The sequence below is a fragment of the Ranitomeya variabilis genome, chromosome 1 (assembly GCF_051348905.1).
Source record: "Ranitomeya variabilis isolate aRanVar5 chromosome 1, aRanVar5.hap1, whole genome shotgun sequence".
Classification (NCBI taxonomy): domain Eukaryota; kingdom Metazoa; phylum Chordata; class Amphibia; order Anura; family Dendrobatidae; genus Ranitomeya; species Ranitomeya variabilis.
The window spans coordinates 746,351,334-746,374,764 of NC_135232.1; the positions used below are offsets into that span (position 1 = coordinate 746,351,334).

Consider the following 23,431-nt stretch of genomic DNA (forward strand, 5'->3'; position numbering starts at 1 on the left):
AAGAGTTGGCGGATGCTTTAGTCCAGGTCTGGGAGGAGATCCCTAAGTAGACCATCCGCCGCCTCATCAGGAGTATGCCCAGGCGTTGTAGGGAGGTCATACAGGCACATGGAGGCCACACACACTACTGAGCATCATTTCCTTGTCTTGAGGCATTTCCACTGAAGTTGGATCAGCCTGTAACTTCATTTTCCACTTAAGTTTTGAGCATCATTCCAACTCCAGACCTCCATGGGATATTACTTGTGATTTAGATTGATAATTTTTAGATTTTATTGTTCTCAACACATTTCACTATGTAATGAATAAAGATTTACAACTGGAATATTTCATTCATTTATGCCTAGGATGTGGGATTTTAGTGTTCCCTTTTTGAGCAATATATATATATATATATATATATATATATATATATATATATATATATATATATACATACATACATCCACCTTTCGTGTCTCCCCTTTTCCTCATAGATTGCAGCTTGCGAGCAGGGCCCTCATTCCTCCTGGTATCTGTTTTGATCTATGTACTTATTGTTATGTTGTAATGTCTATTATCTGTACAAGTTTCCTCTAAAATGTAAAGTGCTGCGGAATATGTAGGCGCTATAGAAATAAAATTATTATTATTACATATACATGCACATACATACATATGCACATATATACACACATGCATACACATATAATAATAATTTTATTTCTGTAGCGCCAACATTTTCCGCAGCACTTTACAATTTAGAGGGGACTTGTACAGACAATAGACATTACAGCATAACAATAAACACAGAACAAAACAGATACCAAGAGAAGTGAGGGCCCTGCTCGCAAGCTACAATCTATGAGGAAAAGGGGAGACTCAAAAGGTGGATAGTAACAACATTTATACGCACACATATATATAAACACATACATGCATATACACACATATATATACGCACATACATACACATATATACACATACATAACCACTGTATTCTAATTACTCACAGCAAACATCTTCATTAACAATTCCTGCTGCTCCTTTTCAGCTTCAGTCTTCACATTTTCATCACATTCGTAACCATTCTTAGCCAAATAATCAAGATGGTTGGTGAAGATATGAGACCTCCAGTATTGTTCCTAGAAAACGAAAAAAAAGAGAAAAAAAAAACATGACAGTAGAATCAAAATATAATTCCATTTGCACTGCATATTATGTGAGTAGGCCCATAACGTCCTATTCAAGTGACAACAACAATAATTATTTTTTTTATTATATTAATTAATTCACCACCTTGAGATTTTTCATTTTTTCGCTTTCGTTTTTTTGCTCCCCTTCTTCCCAGAGCCATAACTTTAACCCCTTAGTGACAGAGCCAATTTGGTGCTTAATGACCAAGCCAATTTTTACAATTCTGACCACTGTCATTTTATGACATTATAGATCTGGAACGCTTCAAAGTAGCCCACTGATTCTGAGACTGTTTTTTTCTTGACATATTGTACTTCATATTAGTGGTAAAATGTTTTCCTTATAACTTGTGTTTATTTACGAAAAAAAAGGAAATTTGGCAAAAATTTAGAAAATGTTGCCATTTTAATTTTTGTACCCTTAAATCAGAGAGTGGTGTCACACAAAATAATTAATAAATAACATTTCTCTATCGCTTCATTGGGGGAAACAGGAAACCATGGGTGTATGCTGCTGCCACTAGGTTGACACTGCATAAAAAAAGTTATCCTCCTCCGCAGTGTACACCCCACCGACTGGCACTAGGTTAGTCTACGTTCACATTAGCGTTCGGCGCCGCAGCGTCGCCGCCGCATGCGTCATGCGCCCCTATATTTAACATGGGGGCGCATGGACATGCGTTGCACTTGCGTTTTGCAACGCATGCGTCCCTGCGGCGCACGCGTCATGGCGCAGAGGACGCTACAAGTTGCATTTTTTGTGCGTCCAAAATCAAGCAAAAAAAGGACGCATGCGTCGCAAAACGCAGCGTTGTGCATGCGTTTTGGTGCGTCTTTGTTTGCGTTGTGCGTTGCGTCGCCGGCGCTGCGGCGCACAACGCAAATGTGAAAGTAGCCTTAATCAGTTTTAGCTTAGTGTCAGTAGGAGGTGGACACGGGTCTTTCATTAGACCCATATCTACCTCGGTGTGCGTCATTTTCTTTCAGGTACCTGTACTCCCACAAAGAGACTGAGTACGGCGTGTACTGCCACCCCTTATCCTCATACGTCTACTCGGCAGGACCCCAGCCTCTAACACAGAAGCGTGTTTAGGTGATCCGATCGTCGGTCCTGCCTCCATCCCCTACCCACTTGCCCACCAGAGCCTGTCGGTTTGAGGAGACGCGGACGCCCCACAACGCAGGATTTTCGGACATCCAATATATCATGGATGGGGAGGTACATTTCTCTCACCCCCCAGGTGCTGGCGAAGAACAGAGTATAGAAAGAAGATAGGAAGATGAGAAGATGGTGGATCCGGCTGGCGATTTTCCCCAGAAGGTGGCGCTTGCTCCAGGTAACAGGCGGGGTGCAAAGTTTAAGCCAGGCACAGCGAAATATAGCTCAGAGGGGCAACACTATCTGCAGGCTCAGTGATTGGTGAGAGAAACCATCATTCCTAACGGTGCTGGTGTAATAACTACTCTAGAATCCTGCAGTCACTGGTGTAATAAGTGCTTTAGAGCAGTGCAGTCACTGGTGTATTAACCCCTTTCCTACCTCGAACGGGATAGTATGTCCGAGGTCAGATCCCCTGCTTTGATGTGGGCTCCGGTGGTGAGCCCACATCAGAGCCGCGACATGTCAGCTGTTTTGTACAGCTGACATGTGCGCAAAATAGCGGCGAGTGGAATCGCGATCCACCCACTGCTATTAACTAGTTAAATGTAAAACGCTGCCAGCGGCATTTAACTACAGCTTCCGGCCAGAAATGCGCGCATCGCCAACCCCCATCACATGATCGGGGGTCAGCGATGCGTCGGCATAGTAACCAGAGGTCTCCTTGAGACCTCTATGGTTGCTGATGCTGGCTTACTGTGAGCGCCATCCTGTGGTTGGCGTTCATAGCAAGCCTGTAATTCAGCTACATAGGAGCGATCTGATGATCGCTGCTATGTAGCAGAGACGATCAGGCTATGCCATGAAGGCTATTGAAGCATGGCAAAAGTAAAAAAAAAATGTTTAAAAAAATAGGAAATAAATAAAAAAATATATAAAAGATTAAATCATCCCCCTTTCGCCCCATTCAAAATAAAACAATAAAAATAAAATCAATTATACACATAATTGGTATCACCACATTCAGAATCGCCCTATCTATCAATTAAAAAAAAGGATTAACCTGATCGCTTAACGGCGTAGCGAGAAAAAAATTCTAAATGCCCGAATTACGTTAATTTGGTCCCCGCGACATTGCATTAAAATGCAACAACGGGCGATCAAAAGAACGTACAGTTAAGTCCATATATATTTGGCCAGAGACAACATTTTTTCTAATTTTGGTTATAGACATTACCACAATGAATTTTAAACAAAACAATTCAGATGCAGTTGAAGTTCAGACTTTCAGCTTTCATTTGAGGGTATCCACATTAAAATTGGATGAAGGGTTTAGGAGTTTCAGCTCCTTAACATGTGCCACCCTGTTTTTAAAGGGACCAAAAGTAATTGGACAATTGAATCCAAGGCTATTTCATGGACAGGTGTGGGCAATCCCTTTGTTATGTCATTCTCAATTATTAATAATAATAATAATAATAATAATAATAATCTTTATTTATATAGTGCCAACATATTCCGCAGCGCTTTACAGTTTAACAGCTTCAAACACAACAGTCATAAGTAACAATGTTAACAATACAATAATTATAGCAACACAAGACGACCCTGCTCGTGAGAGCTTACAATCTACAATGAGGCGGGGAAATACAAAGTACAGGTGTGTATTTACAATGATGTATTTACAATGATGGTGCAGCCATCTTCAGGGAGTGGGGCATAGATGGAAGCAGTGAATGGGCTACACACAAACAAAATAACTGATTAGGGAACATGATAGGCCGCTCTGAACCAAATGTGTTTTGAGGGAGCACCTAAAACTATGCAAATTGTGGATGGTCCTAATTTCTTGGGGTAGAGCATTCCAGAGGATTGGCGCAGCACGGGAGAAGTCTTGTAGTCGGGAGTGGGAGGTACGGATTAGTGCAGAGGTTAGTCGAAAGTCATTTGCAGAGCGCAGAGGTCGGTTAGGCCGATAGACAGAAATGAGGGAGGAGATGTAAGGGGGTGATGCACTGTGAAGAGCTTTGTGAGTGAGAACAAGTACTTTGAATTGTATCCTGTAATGAATGGGCAGCCAGTGTAATGACTGGCGAAGAGCGGACGGGTTTGAGTAACGATTAGCTAGATAGACGACCCTGGCTGCTGCATTAAGGATAAACTGGAGAGGGGAAAGTCGAGTGAGGGGGAGGCCAATTAATAGAGCGTTGCAGTAGTCCAGGCGGGAGTGGATCAGGGCGACAGTGAGGGTTTTTGTTGTTTCTATAGTGAGAAAAGGGCGGATTCTAGAGATGTTCTTTAGGTGTAAGCGGCATGAGCGGGCAAGAGATTGTATATGGGATGTGAAGGAGAGATCGGAGTCAAACATAACACCCAGACAGCGCGCCTGCTGCCGGGGTGTTATTATGGTGCCACCCACGGAGAGGAAATGTCAGGTTTAGGGAGGTTAGTAGATGGTGGTAGCAGAAGAAGTTCAGTTTTGGAGAGGGTGAGTTTCAGATAGAGAGCGGACATGATGTCAGAGATTGCGGACAGTCAGTGGTGTTCCGTAGTACAGGAGGAGTAAGGCCAGGGGATGACGTATATAGCTGTGTGTCGTCGGCATAAAGATGGTACTGAAAGCCCAATCTGCTGATGGTCTGTCCAATTGGGGCCGTGTAGAGGGAGAAGAGAAGGGGGCCAAGGACTGAGCCCTGGGGTACCCCGACAGTGAGAGGAAGAGGAGATGAAGTGGAGCCAGAGAACAGAACACTGAAGGAGCAGTCAGAAAGATAGGAGGAAAACCAGGAGAGAGCAGTGTCCTTAATGCCAAGTGACTGGAGCCTAGAGAGTAAGAGAGGGTGGTCAACAGTGTCGAAAGCTGCAGAAAGATCGAGAAGAATGAGCAGAGAGTGGTCACCATTACATTTTGCTGTCAGAAGGTCGTTGGTCACTTTGATGAGTGGAGTTTCTGTCGAGTATAGGGGGCGGAAGCCAGACTGTGAAGGGTCTAGGAGGGAGTGAATGGAGAGGTAACGGGTAACGCGGGAGTAGACTAGGCGCTCCAAGAGTTTAGAGATGAAGGGGAGATTGGAGACCAGTCTGTAGTTGTTTGTGCAGGATGGGTCGAGGGTGGGTTTCTTTAGTAACGGAGTAAATTAAGCAAATAAAAGACCTGGAGTTGATGTGTGTGTTGAGGTGTGGTGCTTGCATTTGGAAGGTTTTGCTGTGAAGTAAACATGCGGTCAAAGGAGTTCTCCATGCAGGTGAAACAAGCCATCCTTAAGCTGCGAAAACAGAAAAAACCCATCCGAGAAATTGCTACAATATTAGGAGTGGCAAAATCTACAGTTTGGTACATCCTGAGAAAGAAAAGGAGATTTTTGTGTACTCACCGTAAAATCTCTTTCTCTTAGCCTCTAATTGGGGGACACAGGAGCATGGGTGTTATGCTGCTGTCCACTAGGAGGCGACACTATGCATAATCTGAAAAAGATTAACCGTGGCTCCTCCTCTGCAGTATACACCCCTGGATGGCGTCAGCCTTCTCCAGTTTTGTGCAAAAGCAGTAGGAGGAATGTAACATGAATAACATAACCATGCCTATAAGAAGGCAACTATGTACGAGCTCAAGAAACACAATATGAGAACCCAACAGTAACAATGGCCCGGAAAGGGCAACAGGGTGGGAGCTGTGTCCCCCAATTAGAGGCTAAGAGAAACAGATTTTACGGTGAGTACACAAAAATCTCCTTTACTCTGTCACCTCATTGGGGGACACAGGACCATGGGACGTCCTAAAGCAGTGCCTGGGTGGGAAGCAATGGATGAATATTGTGCAGACAGGCCCCTATACTTGGGGCACCGCCGCCTGCAGAACACATCTACCCAGGCTCGCGTCCGCTGAGGACTGGATATGTACCCTGTAGTGTTTAGTAAACGTGTGTAGGCTAGTCCAAGTGGCCGCCTTACACACTTGTTGTGCCGAATGGCCCAGGAGGCCCCTACTGCCCGTGTAGAGTGTGCCGTAATACCGGTTGGAAGAGGAGAATTCTTAAGGCGGTAGGCTTCTTGTATGGTGGATGTGATCCACCTGGCAAGGGTAGCTTTGGAGGCTGGCAGACCCTTGCGGCTGCCTTCCGGAAGAAGGAAAAGAGAATCAGACCTCCGGAAGGACGCAGTCCTAGACACATATATACGCCATGGCCTGACAAGGTCAAGCGTATGCAGAGCCCTCTCCACTCTATGAACCGGGACCGGACAAAGGGAAGGCAGAGAAATTTCCTCATTGAGGTGGAAATTGGACACAACCTTCGGAAGGAAGGATGGGACCGTACGGAGAACTACCTTGTCCTGGTGAAAAGCCAGGAAGAGCCTTCTGCAGGAGAGTGCTGTCAGTTCAGACATCCTGCGTAGCGAGGTGATTGCCACCAGGAAAACCACCTTCTGGGATAGAAGGCGGAGCGGGACCTCCTTAAGGGGTTCAAAGGGTGGTTCCTGCAATGCTGTCAGGACCAGGTTGAGGTCCCACGTTTCTAGTGGTTGTCTGTAGGGGGGAACCAAATCGGGAAACCCCCTGAAGGAATGTCCTTACTTGCGGCTTGGTAGCAATGCGCCTTTGAAAGAGCACTGAGAGGGCTGAAACCTGGCTCTTAAGCGAGCCCAGGGACAGCCTGTCCTCCAGACCCGATTGGAGAAAACCAAGTAGTTTGGGAAGGGAAGAAGGGAATGGGGTCTGGCCACGAGATTCGCACCAGGTAAAGAAAGCTTTCCAGGTACGGTAATAGATCTTGGCAGAAGCTGGCTTCCGTGCCCTGATCATGGTCCCAATAACGTCCGGCGAGAGCCCTGCCTGGGTTAGAACCCAGGTTTTAAGGGCCACACCGTCAAATTGAGGGCCCCTGAGTTCTGGTGGTAGAATGGGCCTTGTGATAGAAGACCTGGGAGGTCGGGGAGGCACCAGGGGGCGTCTGCTGTAAGTTGTACGATGTCGGCGTACCATGTACGTCCGGGCCAGTCCGGTGCGATTACAATGGTTGGAACTCGCTCTTGCTTGATCTTCCTCACCACTCTGGATATCAGGGGTAGAGGTGGAAAAATGTACAGAAGCTGGAACTGGGTCCAGTCCTGAACCAGAGCGTCTGATCCGAGCGACCGCGGATTGTGTGTTCTGGCCATGAAGTTGGAGACCTTGGTATTGAAGTGGGATGCCATTAGGTCCACATCTAGGGTCCCCCAGCGATGGCAGATCTGGCGAAAAATTTCGGGATGGAGAGACCACTCTCCCGAGTCTATTCCTTGTCGGCTGAGGAAGTCTGCTTCCCAGTTGTCCACACCCGGAATGTGGACCGCCGAGAGAACCGACCTTGTGTCCTCCGCCCAGTGGAGGATGTGTGACACTTCTCGCATCGCCTGGGCGCTGCAGGTCCCCCCCCTTGGTGGTTCACATATGCCACAGCTGTGGCATTGTCCTATTGTATTCCGATGTGAGAGGCTTCTAGTAAGTGATGGAAGGCCCTCAATGCCAGGAGGATGGCCCGAATTTCCAGGATGTTGATGGGCATGGTCGCTTCCACTGGGGACCACTTGCCCTGTGCCCTGTGGTGTAGGTGCACCGCACCCCAACCCGTCAGGCTCGCATCGGTGGTCAGAACCTTCCATTGACCTGTGAGAAAGGATTTCCCCTTTGCTAGCGAGGTTGGCTTGAGCCACCAGTGCAGGGACCTCCTGGTTGATGACATTAGCTGGAACTCCCTGTCGAGAGAAAAGGGATTCCTGTCCCAGGACTTGAGAATGGCTAGTTGGAGAGGTCTGAGGTGAAACTGGGCCAATGGGACCGCTTCTATTGCTGCCCCCATCCTGCCGAGGACTCTCATGGCAAACCGGAGAGATCGAGGGGGTTTGTGGAGGAGGGTGCGAACTCCTAGGTGGAGAGCCAGTGCCTTGTCCTTGGGAAGGAGCACTAGACCCCTGGAAGTATTGAATAACATTCTCAGGAACGTCAGAGACTGAATCAGGGTTGGTGATGACTTTGGTAGGTTGACTAACCAGCCCATGCGACTCAGAGTGTCGATTGTGATTGAGATGCTGAGCTCGCAGACCTTGAAGGTTGAAGCCTTGATGAGTAGATCGTCCAAGTATGGAACGACTACTATGCCTCTGGAGTGCAGGATGTCCATGGTGGCTGCCATGACTTTGGTAAACACTCTGGGAGCCGTGGCGAGTCCGAACGGGAGAGCCACAAACTGGTAGTGGTCCTGGTCGATTGCGAACCTGAGAAATCTCTGATGGGCAGGAGCAATCGGTAAATGCAGGTATGCGTCTTGTATGTCTATAGAGGCAAGATATTCTCCCTTCTCCATGGACGCAATGATGGACCGGAGGGACTCCATGCGGAAGTGACGGACCCGTACATATTTGTTGAGTTGTTTTAGGTCCAGTATGGGCTGTACACTGCCTCCTTTCTTGGGGACTACGAATAGATTGGAGTAGAAGCGCTCGGCCGTGGGGACTGGTACTATGACTCCTGCTTGAAAAAGCGAGGAGACCGCTTGTTGAAAGGCACGAGCCTTAGCTGGTGGTTTTGGGGGAACAGAGGAAGAATCGGTCCGGTGGGTTGGAGGTGAACTCTATCTTGTATCCGGAAGACACTAGTTCCCTGACCCACCAGTCTTCTGTAATAGGCAGCCAGACTTGATGAAAGAGCAAAAGTTGTCCGCCTACAGGTGTGGTGTCTTCCGGAGTCCGTGAGTCATGATGAGGAGAAAGTCTGAGATTTTCCTCCTCTGGGCTTAGACTGGCCTGCTTTTGACTGCCAGGTCCTGTCCGACCTTTGCGTCGATCGTGAGTTGTCCCTGCGTGGGGAACGGTTAAGATTTTGTGCTGGACGCGAGACGGACCAGCCCGAGGAGTTTCGAAAGGATCGGAATCGAGTTTGGTTACGCTTCTTGTAAGTGCGTTTAGGTTTCTGTTGGGGAAGAGAGGTACTCTTACCCCCGGTGGCGTTGGATATCATCGTGTCCAACTGTTCCTCGAAAAGTCGCCCACTGAGGTAGGGGAGGTGTGTGAGGGACTTCTTTGAGGCTGCATCCGCTTTCCATTCCCGCAGCCAGAGGATACGCCGAATTGTGATGGTGTTTGATGCTATCCCCGCTACACCCCTTGCTGAATCCAGAGCTGCATGAAGCATGTAATCTGCTACCACTGCTATTTGAACCGCTTGGTCCAACAGCTCAGGAGTGGATGCTTGGAGGCCAGCTTGTAAATTTTTGGCCCAGGCCAGAATGGCCTTGGCAGCCCAAACTGAAGCGAACGCGGAGCCAGGGATGCCCCTGCAGCCTCGAAAATTGAACGAGCCATGCGTTCTACCTGCCGGTCTGCTGCGTCCCTGAGGGTTGAGCTATCTGGCAGTGAAAGGAGAGTCTGTGCTGCTAGTCTAGAGACTGGTGGGTCCACTTCGGGTGGATCTGTCCATTCCTTGGTGTCCTTCTGCGGGAAGGGGTACCACGCCTCCAGATATTTGCGATTAGTGAAATGCAATTAGCAATGTGGAGGTTAGGTTAGGTTATCTATAGACTGCGTCATAGATTGCGACATCTGAGTGACCCATTCCGGCGTGGCATTAGACACCGAAGCATTGGCAGGGGCTTCTTGGGGCTCTGACACAGTAGTCTTGATGCAGTCCTGGCAGTGTGGGTACGTGCTGCCACCGGGGAGAGCGGTCCTGCAGGCTGTGCAGAATGCATAATAGCAGTCCTGCCTGGTTCTCTTGGACCTTGAGCCCGGCATAGTGCAGAGTGCAGAAGGGCTGGCTATGCAGAGGACCCTAGAGGGGTGCCTATGCAGAGGAACCTATAGGGGAGCCTTATAGGGAATATGGATTCACAGCCGAGTAAAAAACCCAGCTGTGATCTTACCCCACCAGTTTGCCCCTAGGTCCAGCGCCGAAGATCCACAGTTCTGTGCCCCCCCCCGGAGACTAGCTGGTCTGGTCCTGGTCCGGCTGACCGGGAGATGCAGGGTTAATCTGCAGCAGAAATGGCCGCCGGGAAGAAGAGGAAGGGGGAGAAAGGGGGCGGAGAGCTGGAAAAAAAGGCAGCAGAGCTGTGTAAAAACGCGCCCTGTCTCGATCCGCCCCCTCTATGACACTGTAGAGTGTCATATTTGTCATCCGGGGGGCGGAGAGGAGGTGGCGGCTTCAGCTAGGCCGAAGCCGGGGCCTAAATTAGATGCCTCATGCCCAGAAAGGCTCCAGGCCGGCGCGAAAGTCCGGGAGGGGGGACGGATCTTAACCGGACCCCCCGGATTTAACAGGATAGCGGTGGGGCTATAAGCGGAAGGGGGGCCCGGTGAGGGGTCCCCCTGAGGCAGTATAGAGCTGGTGCTGCGGCAGAGACAGGGGCGCAGGAGGCCCTGTGTCTCTATTGTGCCATGCCTGCCTGCACTCCCCCTGGCCCCGACAGGAGCCCGCAGCTGGGCTGGGGTCCCTGGATGCAGGCGCAGTGTGCTGGCCCATTGCTGGGAGCTGCTGAGTGCTGCCTGTACAGGCCCTACCTGTGGCCTCTCAACCTAATGCCCCCAGAGGGGGATTAGGGAGGGTGCTGCTGTGACCATCAGGGGGCTTTATCCTCGCCTCGACCTCAACCCAGAAACGAAAAGGAATTGGGGAAGGAGGGGGGGGTCTCGACTTCGAACTAGCACCCGAGGGACTGGGGAAGGAGCGACATGGGGAAATAGCCATATCGACTTCAACCGGGCACCCCATAATAGGGGGCCGAGGAAGGAGCCATGCCGGGAGTCTCACAGGAGACCCACTTTTCTTCATCTGTAATCCGTCGGGGAAAAAAAAAAACAGAGTAGAAAAAAATTTGGTGTGCCTCCTATGCGACACTAAGCAAAAACTGGAGAAGGCTGACGCCATCCAGGGGTGTATACTGCAGAGGAGGAGCCACGGTTAATCTTTTTCAGATTATGCATAGTGTCGCCTCCTAGTGGACAGCAGCATAACACCCATGGTCCTGTGTCCCCCAATGAGGCGACAGAGTAAGAAAGCACTGGTGAACTCATCAATGCAAAAAGACCTGGGCGTCCATGGAAGACAAAAGTGGTGGATGATCGCAGAATAATCTCCATGGTGAAGAGAAACCCCTTCACAACAGCCAACCAAGTGAACAACACTCTCCAGGAGGTAGGAGTATCAATATCCAAATCTACCATAAAGAGAAGTCTGCATGAAAGTAAATACAGAGGGTTCACTGCACGGTGCAAGCCACTCATAAGCATCAAGAGTAAAAAGGCTAGACTGGACTTTGCTATAAAACATCTAAAAAAGCCAGCACAGTTCTGGAAGAACATTCTTTGGACAGATGAAACCAAGATCAACCTCTACCAGAATGATGGAAAGAGAAAAGTATGGCGAAGGCGTGGTACAGCTCATGACCCAAAGCATACCACATCTTCTGTAAAACACGGCTGAGGCGGTGTGATGGCTTGGGCATGCATGGCTGCCAGTGGCACTGGGTCACTAGTGTTTATTGATGATGTGACACAGGACAGAAGCAGCCGAATGAATTCTGAGGTATTCAGAGCCATACTGTGTGCTCAGATCCAGCCAAATGCAGCCAAACTGATTGGTCGTCGTTTCATACTACAGATGGACAATAACCCAAAACATAAAGCCAAAGCAACCCAAGTGGAATATTCTTGAATGGCCAAGTCAGTCACCTGACCTCAACCCAATTGAGCTTGCATTTCACTTGTTAAAGACTAAACTTCAGACAGAAAGGCCCACAAACAAACAGCAACTGAAAACCACCACAGTGAAGGCCTGGCAGAGCATCAAAAGGGAGGAAACACAGCGTCTGGTGATGTCCATGAGTTCAAGACTTCATACAGTCTTTGCCAACAAAGGGTTTTCAACCAAGTACTAGAAATGAACATTTTATTTAAAATTATTTAATCTGTCCAATTACTTTTGGTCCCTTTAAAAACAGGGTGGCACATGTTAAGGAGCTGAAACTCCTAAACCCTTCATCCAATTTTAATGTGGATACCCTCAAATGAAAGCTGAAAGTCTGAACTTCAACTGCATCTGAATTGTTTTGTTTAAAATTCATTGTGGTAATGTCTATAACCAAAATTAGAATAATGTTGTCTCTGTCCAAATATATATGGACTTAACTTTATCTGCATCAAAATGGTATCACTAAAAAACGTCAGCTTGGTGCGCAAAAATAAGCCCTCACCTGACCCCAGATCACGAAAAATGGAGACGCTACGGGTATCGGAAAATGGCGCAATTTTTTAATTTTTTTTTTAGCAAAGTTTGGAATTTTTTTTCACCACTTAAATAAAAAATAACCTAGACATGTTTGGTGTCTATGAACTCGTAATGACCTGGAGAATCATAATGGCAGTTTTAGCATTTAGTGAACCTAGCAAAAAAAAGCCAAACAAAAAACACGCATGGAATTGCGCTTTTTTTGCAATTTCACTGCACTTGGAATTTTTTTCCTGTTTTTTCCTGTTTTCTAGTACACGACATGGTAAAACCAATGATGTTGTTCAAAAGTACAACTTGTCCAGCAAAAAACAAACCCTCACATGGCCATATTGACGGAAAAATAAAATAAGTTATGGCTCTGGGAAAGAGGGGAGCGAAAAACGAACACGGAAAATCCCAAGGCCATGAAGGGGTTAAATGCTCTAGAGCAGTGCAGTCACTGGTGTAATAAGTGCTTTAGAGCAGCGCAGTGACTGGTGTAATAAGTGCTCTAGAGCAGCACAGTCACTGGTGTAATAAGTGCTTTAGAGCAGTGTAGTGACTGGTGTAATAAGTGCTCCAGAGCAGCGCAGTCACTGGTGTAATAAGTGCTTTAGAGCAGCGCAGTGACTGGTGTAATAAGTGCTCTAGAGCAGCACAGTCACTGGTGTAATAAGTGCTTTAGAGCAGTGTAGTGACTGGTGTAATAAGTGCTCCAGAGCAGCGCAGTCACTGGTGTAATAAGTGCTTTAGAGCAGTGCAGTCACTGGTGTATTAAATGCTCTAGAGCAGCACAGTCATTGGTGTAATAAGTGCTCTAGAGCAGCGCAGTCACTGGTGTAATAAGTGCTCTAGAGCAGCAGTCACTGGTGTAATAAGTGCTCTAGAGCAGCACAGTCACTGGTGTATTAAATGCTCTAGAGCAGCAGTCACTGGTGTATTAAATGCTCTAGAGCAGCACAGTGACTGGTGTAATAAGTGCTCTAGAGCAGCACAGTCACTGGTGTATTAAATGCTCTAGAGCAGCAGTCACTGGTGTATTAAATGCTCTAGAGCAGCAGTCACTGGTGTATTAAATGCTCTAGAGCAGCACAGTGAATGGTGTAATAAGTGCTCCAGAGCAGCACAGTCACTGGTGTAATAAGTGCTCTTGAGCAGCACAGTCACTGGTGTAATAAGTGCTCTAGAGCAGCACAGTCACTCGTGTAATAAGTGTTTCAGAGCAGTGCAGTGACTGGTGTAATAAGTACTCCAGAGTCGTGCAGTCACTGGTGTATTAAATGCTCTAGAGCAGCACAGTCACTGGTGTAATAAGTATTCGAGTCGTGCAGTCACTGGTGTATTAAATGCTCTAAAGCAGCACAGTCACTGATGTAATAAGTACTCTAAATTCATGCAGTCACTGGTGTATTAAATGCTCTAGAGCAGCACAGTCACTGGTGTAATAAGTACTCTAGAGTCGTGCAGTCACTGGTGTATTAAATGCTCTAGAGCAGCACAGTCACTGGTGTAATAAGTATTCGAGTCGTGCAGTCACTGGTGTATTAAATGCTCTAAAGCAGCACAGTCACTGATGTAATAAGTACTCTAGATTCATGCAGTCACTGGTGTATTAAATGCTCTAGAGCAGCACAGTCACTGGTGTAATAAGTACTCTAGAGTCGTGCAGTCACTGGTGTATTAAATGCTCTAGAGCAGCACAGTCACTGGTGTAATAAGTACTCGAGTCGTGCAGTCACTAGTGTATTAAATGCTCTAGAGCAGCACAGTCACTGGTGTAATAAGTACTCTAGAGTCGTGCAGTCACTGGTGTATTAAATGCTCTAGAGCAGCACAGTCACTGGTGTAATAAGTACTCGAGTCGTGCAGTCACTGGTGTATTAAATGCTCTAGAGCAGCACAGTCACTGGTGTAATAAGTACTCTAGAGTCGTACAGTCACTGGTGTATTAAATGATTTCTGCTATTACATACCTATGCCTTGATTTCAGCAGAACAAGGCTCGGCCGTTACTTTACACATAAGAATGCTAGTGACTGGGCATATCATATACTTCCGTGCTCACAGGCACTCCTCCTGCATCTCCCTGCAGGCCTCTCCTGATGCTAGCATTACACTGCTCTAAGCAGAGAGAGGAGCTGCTCCTACCCCTTCACAACTGCAGTGTTTGGGACCAACTTCTAGCTGGGTAAAAGTCTGTATCCTCCAGCAATGTCTGCTGTGGCTCAGTGAATAAAGAAACTGACCGCAAATCACAGACCCAAGGGTTTGAACCCAGGTGCACACCAGACAGTAGGGTTTAGTCTCCCTCTGATTCCAAGCCTACTGGTCTACCTTCAGGAGAAATGAGGACAGACTTCGTGGTGGACAGGACAGGATATCCTTCAGGACACCTTGTGGTGTGGCTCACTACACGTGAAGCTGTTATTCAAAAAGAGCCTGAAGACCCACCTCTTCCGACAAGCCTACAACCTGCAGTAACCACCGATCGACCAAACCGCTGCACGACCAGCTCTATCCTCGCCTACTGTATCCTCACCCATCTCTTGTAGATTGTGAGCCCTCACGGGTAGGGTCCTCACTCCTCCTGTACCAGTTATGACTTGTATTGTTTAAGATTATTGTTCTTGTTTTTATTATGTATACCCCTCTTTATATGTAAAGCGCCATGAAATAAATGGCGCTATAACAATAAATAATAATAATAATTCTGCCTAATGCCGTCAGGTATAAAGACCTAGACCACAACACAGAATCGTCTCTCTCCTATACCCTTCTTCAGGGTTCTCTCCACGCCGATTCAGTGGCTGGATACTAAGAGCCGATCACAGCAGCGCTCTAGCCACTATCCAGGTTTCAGATGCACCACCTACCAGGTACAGTACGGTAGTTTGAAACTGTCGCTCTTTCAGTGGATTAGATGTGTCTTGGGTTGACTGCTGCAGTGGTACTGGTGTCCTGTACTGTATTCAGGTGAGTCAGAAGCAATTTCCTCCACGTTCCTCACGTTCGATTGCAGCAGTTCTCTATCCGCTGTCCATGATTTAGATGTGTTACCTACCAGACACATTTAGTCGGTACCTGCCATCTTTCCAGTGGTTCAGACATGCCCGAGGTCGACTGCTGCATCGGTCCTGCTCTTCTGTCATATAGTCAGGTGAGTCAGAAGTTCCCTCTATCACGTACTCGGGGGATTTTGCAGCATCTGCCTATGCTCCCTCCTATTCATTCCTCAGTGAATCAGAGGTGCCTCGTATTCATCACTGCTGGTTGGCTGCAGCAGCGGTTCTCCGCTGCGTGTTTTCATGATCAATAACGTCTATGGTTTATTAAAAGTTAAATAAAAGATCTACCACGTTCCACAATGTTGATTTCAGCGGCAGCATAAGTGGCCAGTCCACTTTCAGGTAGGTCAGACACGTTGGTGTCAGGTACCGGTTGGTCGCAGTTTTTTCTTCGGCCACGCACTGGGCCCTGATTGCGTTTTGCTCCCCAGGTGCCTTTTCACACCATCGAGTTATTTAAGCCTACCACTAACTATTCAGTAGGTCAGTTTACAGTGCTATCCTCAGGCAGTCTTCACTATCCAGTGCATTACTCCTACCATCCATGATTTACCAATTGCTGTTTAAATGTTCTGGCTGTCTCTTACTGAGTTACAGCCTATATGTATACCATGACTCTCATGACTGTTCACTGTACGATACTAGTAGCCTTTTAAGCTACCTCAATACCAGAACTCCCTACTTATTTGTCAGTACTTACCTCTTCTCTCTTACAGACACCGGATAAAGCCTTGAGCAGCTCCGGGATTGGATTTCCGAGCATGGCAGGAACAAGTTCTCCCACACTGAATATGGATTGGTTCTTACTCTGCGCAAGCATCGACCAGTGTAGAAGGCTGCTCCAGGCCTGGATCCAATGAGGAGCTTGGTGATAACAGGTTTCTTCCTTCAAGAAGAATCGTATCCTTTTTCACTGTTCTCTTCGGTGGTGTGGGTCTCATACTTAGGTAAGCGGGTCCACACACGTCAATCCTCACCCCATTCCAGATGGTCCAGGACGGATAGGGTTGCCCTTGATGTCATGGTGATGGATCTTCCTTTTGTCAGTCAAATTTTCTTCTGGGGCCTATGTGCTCCTTCCTAGGGCCGACTTCCCATGGAGTGGACATACTCCAGGTTTTTCACAGACCTTTCCTCCTTCGACTGCTCATATAGACAACCTTTTCCGTAGTCCCTTATGGCAATCTTCATTCCAGTATGCTTGAGTTTAGCTTCCTGATTTATGAGAGTCTGCGAAGTAGCCCAGCAGTCTATGTTCTATCTGCTTAGACGGGAAAAAGGTTGTCTTTTCAGACAGTACTCCTTTTCTGAGATGTTTTTTGTTGATGAAACAGAGCGAGCATTGCTGTGATGAGATCCAAGGTACCACCCGAGGTCCCCTTCAGTTCAGCTTCAGCGTTCTGCTCTCTAGCAGGTTCACAGTAGCCTATTCTCAAGTCTTTCCTTGTTAATTCAGTTTAATAGTCTTTCCTTGTCATTTTCTCGGAATCGTTAGTCCAGCCGCTTCCAACGAGGGAAGCGTCTCGGTATCCCATTTCCCTTCTCTCCTGAGCTCACTGCGTACTGGACCACCTCTCTGACTGTGGACTCTCCGGTTTTCAGACTTCCTACCAATTCGGTCCTTCCTCTCCCAGATGGAGCACCCCTCAAGGATATCAACGGCAGACTCATAGAGTACTGGCAAGGTCAACCTTTAAAGCGGCCGCCACCACATTGTGCCCTGCCTTTGCCTCCACCTGGGTGGCAAAGTCTATAGACGCATGGGCTAAGGCTAGTTTCACACTAGCATTCGGCAGGGCTGCGGATGAAATCCTTCTTCCTCCGTTAAGCCCCGCCCACTGCCACGCCTCTTCCTTTATCTCCGCCTACGTCAGCATGCATCCTGCGTACCCTATCTTTAACATTGGGTACGCAGGCCATGCGGATGTATGCGGATGCATCGTCTTTACGCTGCGCTGACCTACGTCGAACGCAACATGTTGCATTTTGTTGCGGTCGGCGCAGGATCAAAACGACGCATGCGGAGGCATCTGCATGGCCTGCGTACCCAATGTTAAAGATAGGGTACGCAGGACACATGCAGACGTAGGCGGAGCTGAAGGAAGAGCTGAAGGCTCCGAGAAACAGATTTTACGGTTAGCAACCAAAAATCCTGTTTTTCAACTTTACGTCAGCACAATTTTGGAAACATTATTTTTTTTTGTTAGGACGTTATAAGGGTTAAAAGTTGACCAGTGAATTCTCATTTTGCTAACAAAATTTTTACAAAACCATTTTTTTAGGGACCACCTCACAACTGAAGTGAGTTTGGGGGGTCAATATAACAGAAAATACCCAAAAGTGACACCATTCTAAAAACTGCACTCCTCAAGGTACACAAAACCACATTCAAGAAGCTTATTAACCCTTCAGGTGCTTCACGAGAACTAAGGCAACGTGGGAGGAAAAAATGAACATTTTACTTTTTTCACAAAAAAATGTACTTTGGAACTAATTTTTTTTTTTTTTACAAGGGTATCAGGAGATAATGGACCACAAAATTTGTTGTGCAATTCCTCCTGAGTACGCCAATATTCCGCATGTCGGGAGAAAGCCACTGTTTGGGCGCACGGCAGGGCTCAGAAGGGAGGGAGCACCATTTGACTTTTTGAACTCAAAATTCGCTGGAATTAATGGTGCGCCATGTCACATTTGGAGACCCCCTGATGTACCTAAACTGTGGAAACCCCCCCAATTCTAACTCCAACCCTAACCCCACAACACACCTCTAACCATAACACTAACCCCAACACACCCCTAACCCTAATCCCAACCCTAACCACCAACCTAACTCTATTCCCATCCCTAACCCTAGCCCAACCCTAATTTTTGCCCAACCCTAACTCTAGCCCAACCCCAACCCAAATGGAAATAAATACATTTTTTGTTATTTTAACCTAACTAAGGGGGTGATAAAGGGGGGTTTGATTTACTATTTTTTTTATATTTTGATCACTGTGATAGGGTCTATCACAGTGATCAAAATGAACCAATAGGAAAAATTTCCTGCTGTTGCCAGGTGCCAGCCGGCAGATGTCGGCAGGCACACTGCGCATGAGCCCACCATTTTCTTCCCGGAAGAAGAAGCCAGTGGCATGGGGACTTCACGGGGGGGATGCAGGGACACCTGAGGTACCGTGAGGGGAATCGGGGGACCCCATTTCTCTCTCCTCTGATGTGCGATCACATTAGAGGAGAAATTAAATGGGAGATCGGACTTTTTTTTTTGTGTGTGGTGACCGTTATTCCATTAATAACGGCGACCACAGCACTGGTAAAAACTGACCCGAATCATGTTCTCTGGGGTCTCAGCTACCCCACGGTAGCCTAGACCCCGGAGAAATTCCGATGCTGATGGGGCGCTATACACTTATTTCTCAGCGCCGTTAACCAGCGGCGCTGAGGAATAAATACCCTTGATTGCCGCCGTTAAAAGGTGTATCAGCGGCCGTTAAGGGGTTAATATGTTTCAGTCAATATGGCCTAGTGAAGGCTTGTTTTTTGCGGGATGAGTTGTCCTGTTAAATGACACCTTTGATTTTATCATATAGTGTACTAGAAAATTAGAAAAAAAATTGTGTGGCGCAATTTAAAAAAAAATATGCAGTTCTACAATTGTTTTTGGGGTTTGTATCATGTTCACTAAATGCCAAAACTGGTACCTGCCATTATGATTCTCCAGGTCATTACCAGTTCGTAGGTATCAAACATGTGTAGGTTCTTCTTATTGAAATGGTGAAAAAAAATTCCGAAATTTGTAAAAAAAAAAAAAAAAAAAGTACCATTTTCCAAGACCCGTAGCGTCTCCATTTTTTGTGATCTCGGGTTGGGTGAGGGCTTTTCGTTTTGCACTTCAAGCTGACGTTTTTATAGATACATTGTTTTGATCGCCCGTTATTGCAATGTTACAGCAACAAAAAAACATAATTCTGGCGCTTTGATTTTTTCTCGTTACGCAATTTACCGATTGGATTAACTATTTTTATATATTGCTAGATCGGGGCGATTCTGAGCATGGTGATACCAAATACGTGTATTTTTTATTTTTAATGGGGAAGGGGGGGGATTTGAACTTTCATATATTTTTTAAATTTTTAAAACTTTTACTTCTTACATTCGTCAATAGTCTCCTTAGGAGACTTGAAGCTACGATCATCCGATCGCTTGTGCTACACATAGGGCTTCAGCCCTGCTCTGTGTAGCAGAAATCATCTCCTATGAAGTCATAGGTAGTGAAGGAGTGAGGTTTATGGGTATGGGTGAGAAAAAAAAAATTCCATTTAGTCATGGTAATTTCCACCAGAATTTGTAACTTGACAGCCAATATGTAACATATAATCATTAGCTCTGGGCGCTCAGTGATTCTGCCTATACCGACCATGATGCCCCCCGATGCACTTGTGTATCCCCAACCTGGCAGTGTTTATTTCTTACCTCCATCTGTCCTTTCTCTGTAGTAATTTGGCAGTAAGGAAGTTTGAAGGGCAAAATAGCCATTGCTGGACGGGGAAGTGTCGGTGGAAATCTTGACCCTTTGCAAGGGATACACCTTTAAATTGCAAAAAAAAATAAAAAAAAAAAAATGTATGAAATAGAAAAATTTAATAGTCAATATACATTTTATTTTGTTTTTGCAACGTGCAGTAGAAATTAGCTCCTACAATGTTAGGACTTGTCTACATATTTAGGGGATTCGGTTTACTAGCCAAAAATAGAGGCATGCAAGCCAACATAACAGAGGCATAAAGAGGTGGATCATCCCGCATTCCATGCTACGGTGACTGTGCAGGTAGAGTAACCAGGCAGTGCCAATCAGAGTGTCTGGATACTAACCGTAACTGCTGGGGGCTCTCGTGGACACCAACCACCCAATAGTGATCGGACTTTCCTTTGCAATGTTCCCTGGTGTTGCACACGGGGCTCCAAATATGTCCGAGAGATCTGTTCAGCAGCCGCACAACACCCTCCGAATCCACGTAACAGGGGCTCCCTGATAGGAGAATACACTGGTTACAATCATCCAGGCATACCGATAACAGGCTGAGGTATTATCATACGTTCGTGGAATTGTTCAGTCTCCAAAATTATTGCCTATCGACAGGATAGATAGTTGTCAGATCGCTGTGAGACCCCCATTAGTCATCAGGATGGGGGGGTGACTTATTTACCACCATTCTCTCTTAACCTTTTTTTTTTTACAATTACAATCGTGAGGCCATTTGCCTGCCATGGGTGAGCGGAGTTTGATCTGCGCTGCCTTCTTGCCTTATAAAAAGGCCGAGCAACCATTGATGATCACGATGTGCACTTGTGACTCGTGTTGCCAGAGAGTTTCACCATACAGATCCACATACATTGCTTTACTAGTTAACAGATTCAAACAGAACTATGCTGGGTTAATTAAAAAAAAAAAAAAGAATTAGAAACAGATCCAGAGCATATTTTGTTGCACAATTGTGGCTTTTCCTGGGAGCACATATCCGTTTGTCATCATAGGTCAGGCTGCTAATTAACTGCATATGCTAATTACACAAGTTAAACTAAAGGAAAACCCTAAGCGGTTTGTGAACCGTATACCCTGCTGCCATCTTGTGACCAACGACTAAATTGCATGAACCAGAAATAGAGGGATTTTTGGTTCTTTCCGTAAAATCTCTTTCTTGGAGCCTTCATTGGGGGACACAGGTAACCATGGGTGTATGCTGCTGTCACTAGGCGGCTGACACTATGCAAATAAGGAAAAAATAACTCCTCCCCGGCAGTATACACCCTCCAACAGGCACAAGTTAACTCAGTTGGTGCTAAAGCAGTAGTAGGAGCAGGTATAAACAAACTCAACCTATGTACCAACCCAAAACAACGGCACGTTGGCCAACACGGTACAACATAAAGGGAGGGTGCCGTGTCCCCCAATGAAGGCTCCAAGAAAGAGATTTTACGGTAAGAACCAAAAATCCCTCTTTCTTTCTCGCTTCATTGGGGACACAGGTAACCATGGGACGTCCAAAAGCAGTCCCACGGGTGGGGAAAATATTCAGAGAGGAGACTTAGGGTACTGTCACACAGTCACACTTTGATCGCTACGACCGTACGATCCGTGACGTTCCAGCGATATCCATACGATATCGCAGTGTCTGACACGCAGCAGCGATCAGGGATCCTGCTGAGAATCGTACGTCGTAGCAGATCGTATGGAACTTTCTTTCGTCGCTGGATCTCCCGCTGACATCGCTGGATCGTTGTGTGTGACAGCGATCCAGCGATGTGTTCGCTTGTAACCAGGGTAAACATCGGGTAACTAAGCGCAGGGCCGCGCTTAGTAACCCGATGTTTACCCTGGTTACCAGCGTAAACGTAAAAAAAACAAACAGTACATACTCACATTCCGGTGTCTGTCCTCCGGCGTCTCAGCTTCTCTGCACTGTGAGCGCCGGCCAGCCAGAAAGCGAGCACAGCGGTGACGTCTGACGTCACCGCTTTGCTTTCCGGCCGCTGTGCTTACACAGTGCAGAGAAGCTGAGACGCCGGGGGACAGACACCGGAATGTGAGTATGTACTGTTTGTTTTTTTTACGCTGGTAACCAGGGTAAACATCGGGTTACTAAGGGCGGCCCTGCGCTTAGTAACCCGATGTTTACCCTGGTTACCCGGGGACTTCGGCATCGCTCCAGCGCCGTGATTGCAAAGTGTGACCGCAGTCTACGACGCTGGAGCGATAATCATACGATCGCTGCGACGTCACGGATCGTGCCGTCGTAGCGATCAAAATGGCACTGTGTGACAGTACCCTTAGGTCGGCCGGTGGGAAACCGCCGCCTGCAGTATCTTCCTACCCAGGCCTGCGTCCGCGGAAGCCTGACTATGCACCTTGTAAAACAATACGAAGGTGTGAACAGACTACCAGGTTGCGGCCTTGCAAACCTGAAAAGCCGAAGCTTGGTGACGAACTGCCCAGGAAGCTCCCACAGCCCGGGTAGAGTGAGCCCTCACCCCCGGAGGAGGCTGTTTGTTTTGGACACGGTATGCCTCCAGAACCGCCGAACGAATCCAACGAGCAATTGTGGATTTAGAGGCGGAGAGTCCCTTCCGACGACCTTCCGAGACGACAAACAGAGGATCGGACTGGCAAAAAGAAGTAGTTCTGGAAAGATAGACTTGGATAGCCCTGACCAAATCCAGTTTGTGGAGAGATTTCTCCAAGGGATGAACCGAGGAAGGGCACAAGGAAGGAAGGACGATGTCCTCGCTGACGTGAAAAGCCGAAACTACTTTTGGTAGAAAGGAAGGAACAGGCCGCAGGACTACTTTATCCCGGTGTAGAATCAGGAAGGGAGAACAGCAGGATAATGCTGCCAACTTGGAGACTCTCCTAATCGAGGTGATGGCGACCAGGAAAGCCACTTTCCATGAAAGAAGGGAAAAGGAAATGTCCTGAATTGGTTCAAAAGGCGTACACTGGAGGGCACCGAGCACAAGGTTGAGATCCCATGGCTCAACCGGAGGATGGTAAGGAGGCGCTATGTGAGCGACACCCTGAAGGAAGGTCTTTACCTGGGGAAGGGAAGCCAGGTCTCTTTGGAAGAGGATGGACAGAGCGGAAACCTGACCCTTCAGAGAACCCAGAGAAAGGCCCGAATCGAGACCTGTTTGAAGGAAACAGAGGATTGAAGGAAGGGAAAAGACCATAGGGAACAAACTGTTGTCATCGCACCATCGGAAAAATGCCTTCCAACATCTATGGTAGATACGTGAAGATGCCGGTTTTCTAGCTTTTATCATGGTCTGTATGACCCTGTGGGAAAAACCTGCGTCC

At 47.2% G+C, this 23,431-nt stretch overlaps 1 protein-coding gene across 3 annotated transcripts in view; it reads right to left on the reverse strand.

Moving 5' to 3' along the window:
* The window catches only part of WDHD1 (WD repeat and HMG-box DNA binding protein 1), a 125,308-nt gene that overhangs the window by 23,637 nt on the left and 78,240 nt on the right, over nucleotides 1-23,431 (reverse strand). For all 3 annotated transcript variants that reach the window (XM_077269941.1, XM_077269924.1, XM_077269934.1), the window contains exons 16-18: nucleotides 20,452-20,608; nucleotides 20,053-20,167; nucleotides 994-1,125 (exon numbers count right to left, since the gene is read on the reverse strand). In XM_077269941.1, the coding sequence (XP_077126056.1) occupies nucleotides 994-1,125; nucleotides 20,053-20,167; nucleotides 20,452-20,608 (404 nt within the window). The remainder of the gene's footprint in view (nucleotides 1-993; nucleotides 1,126-20,052; nucleotides 20,168-20,451; nucleotides 20,609-23,431) is intronic.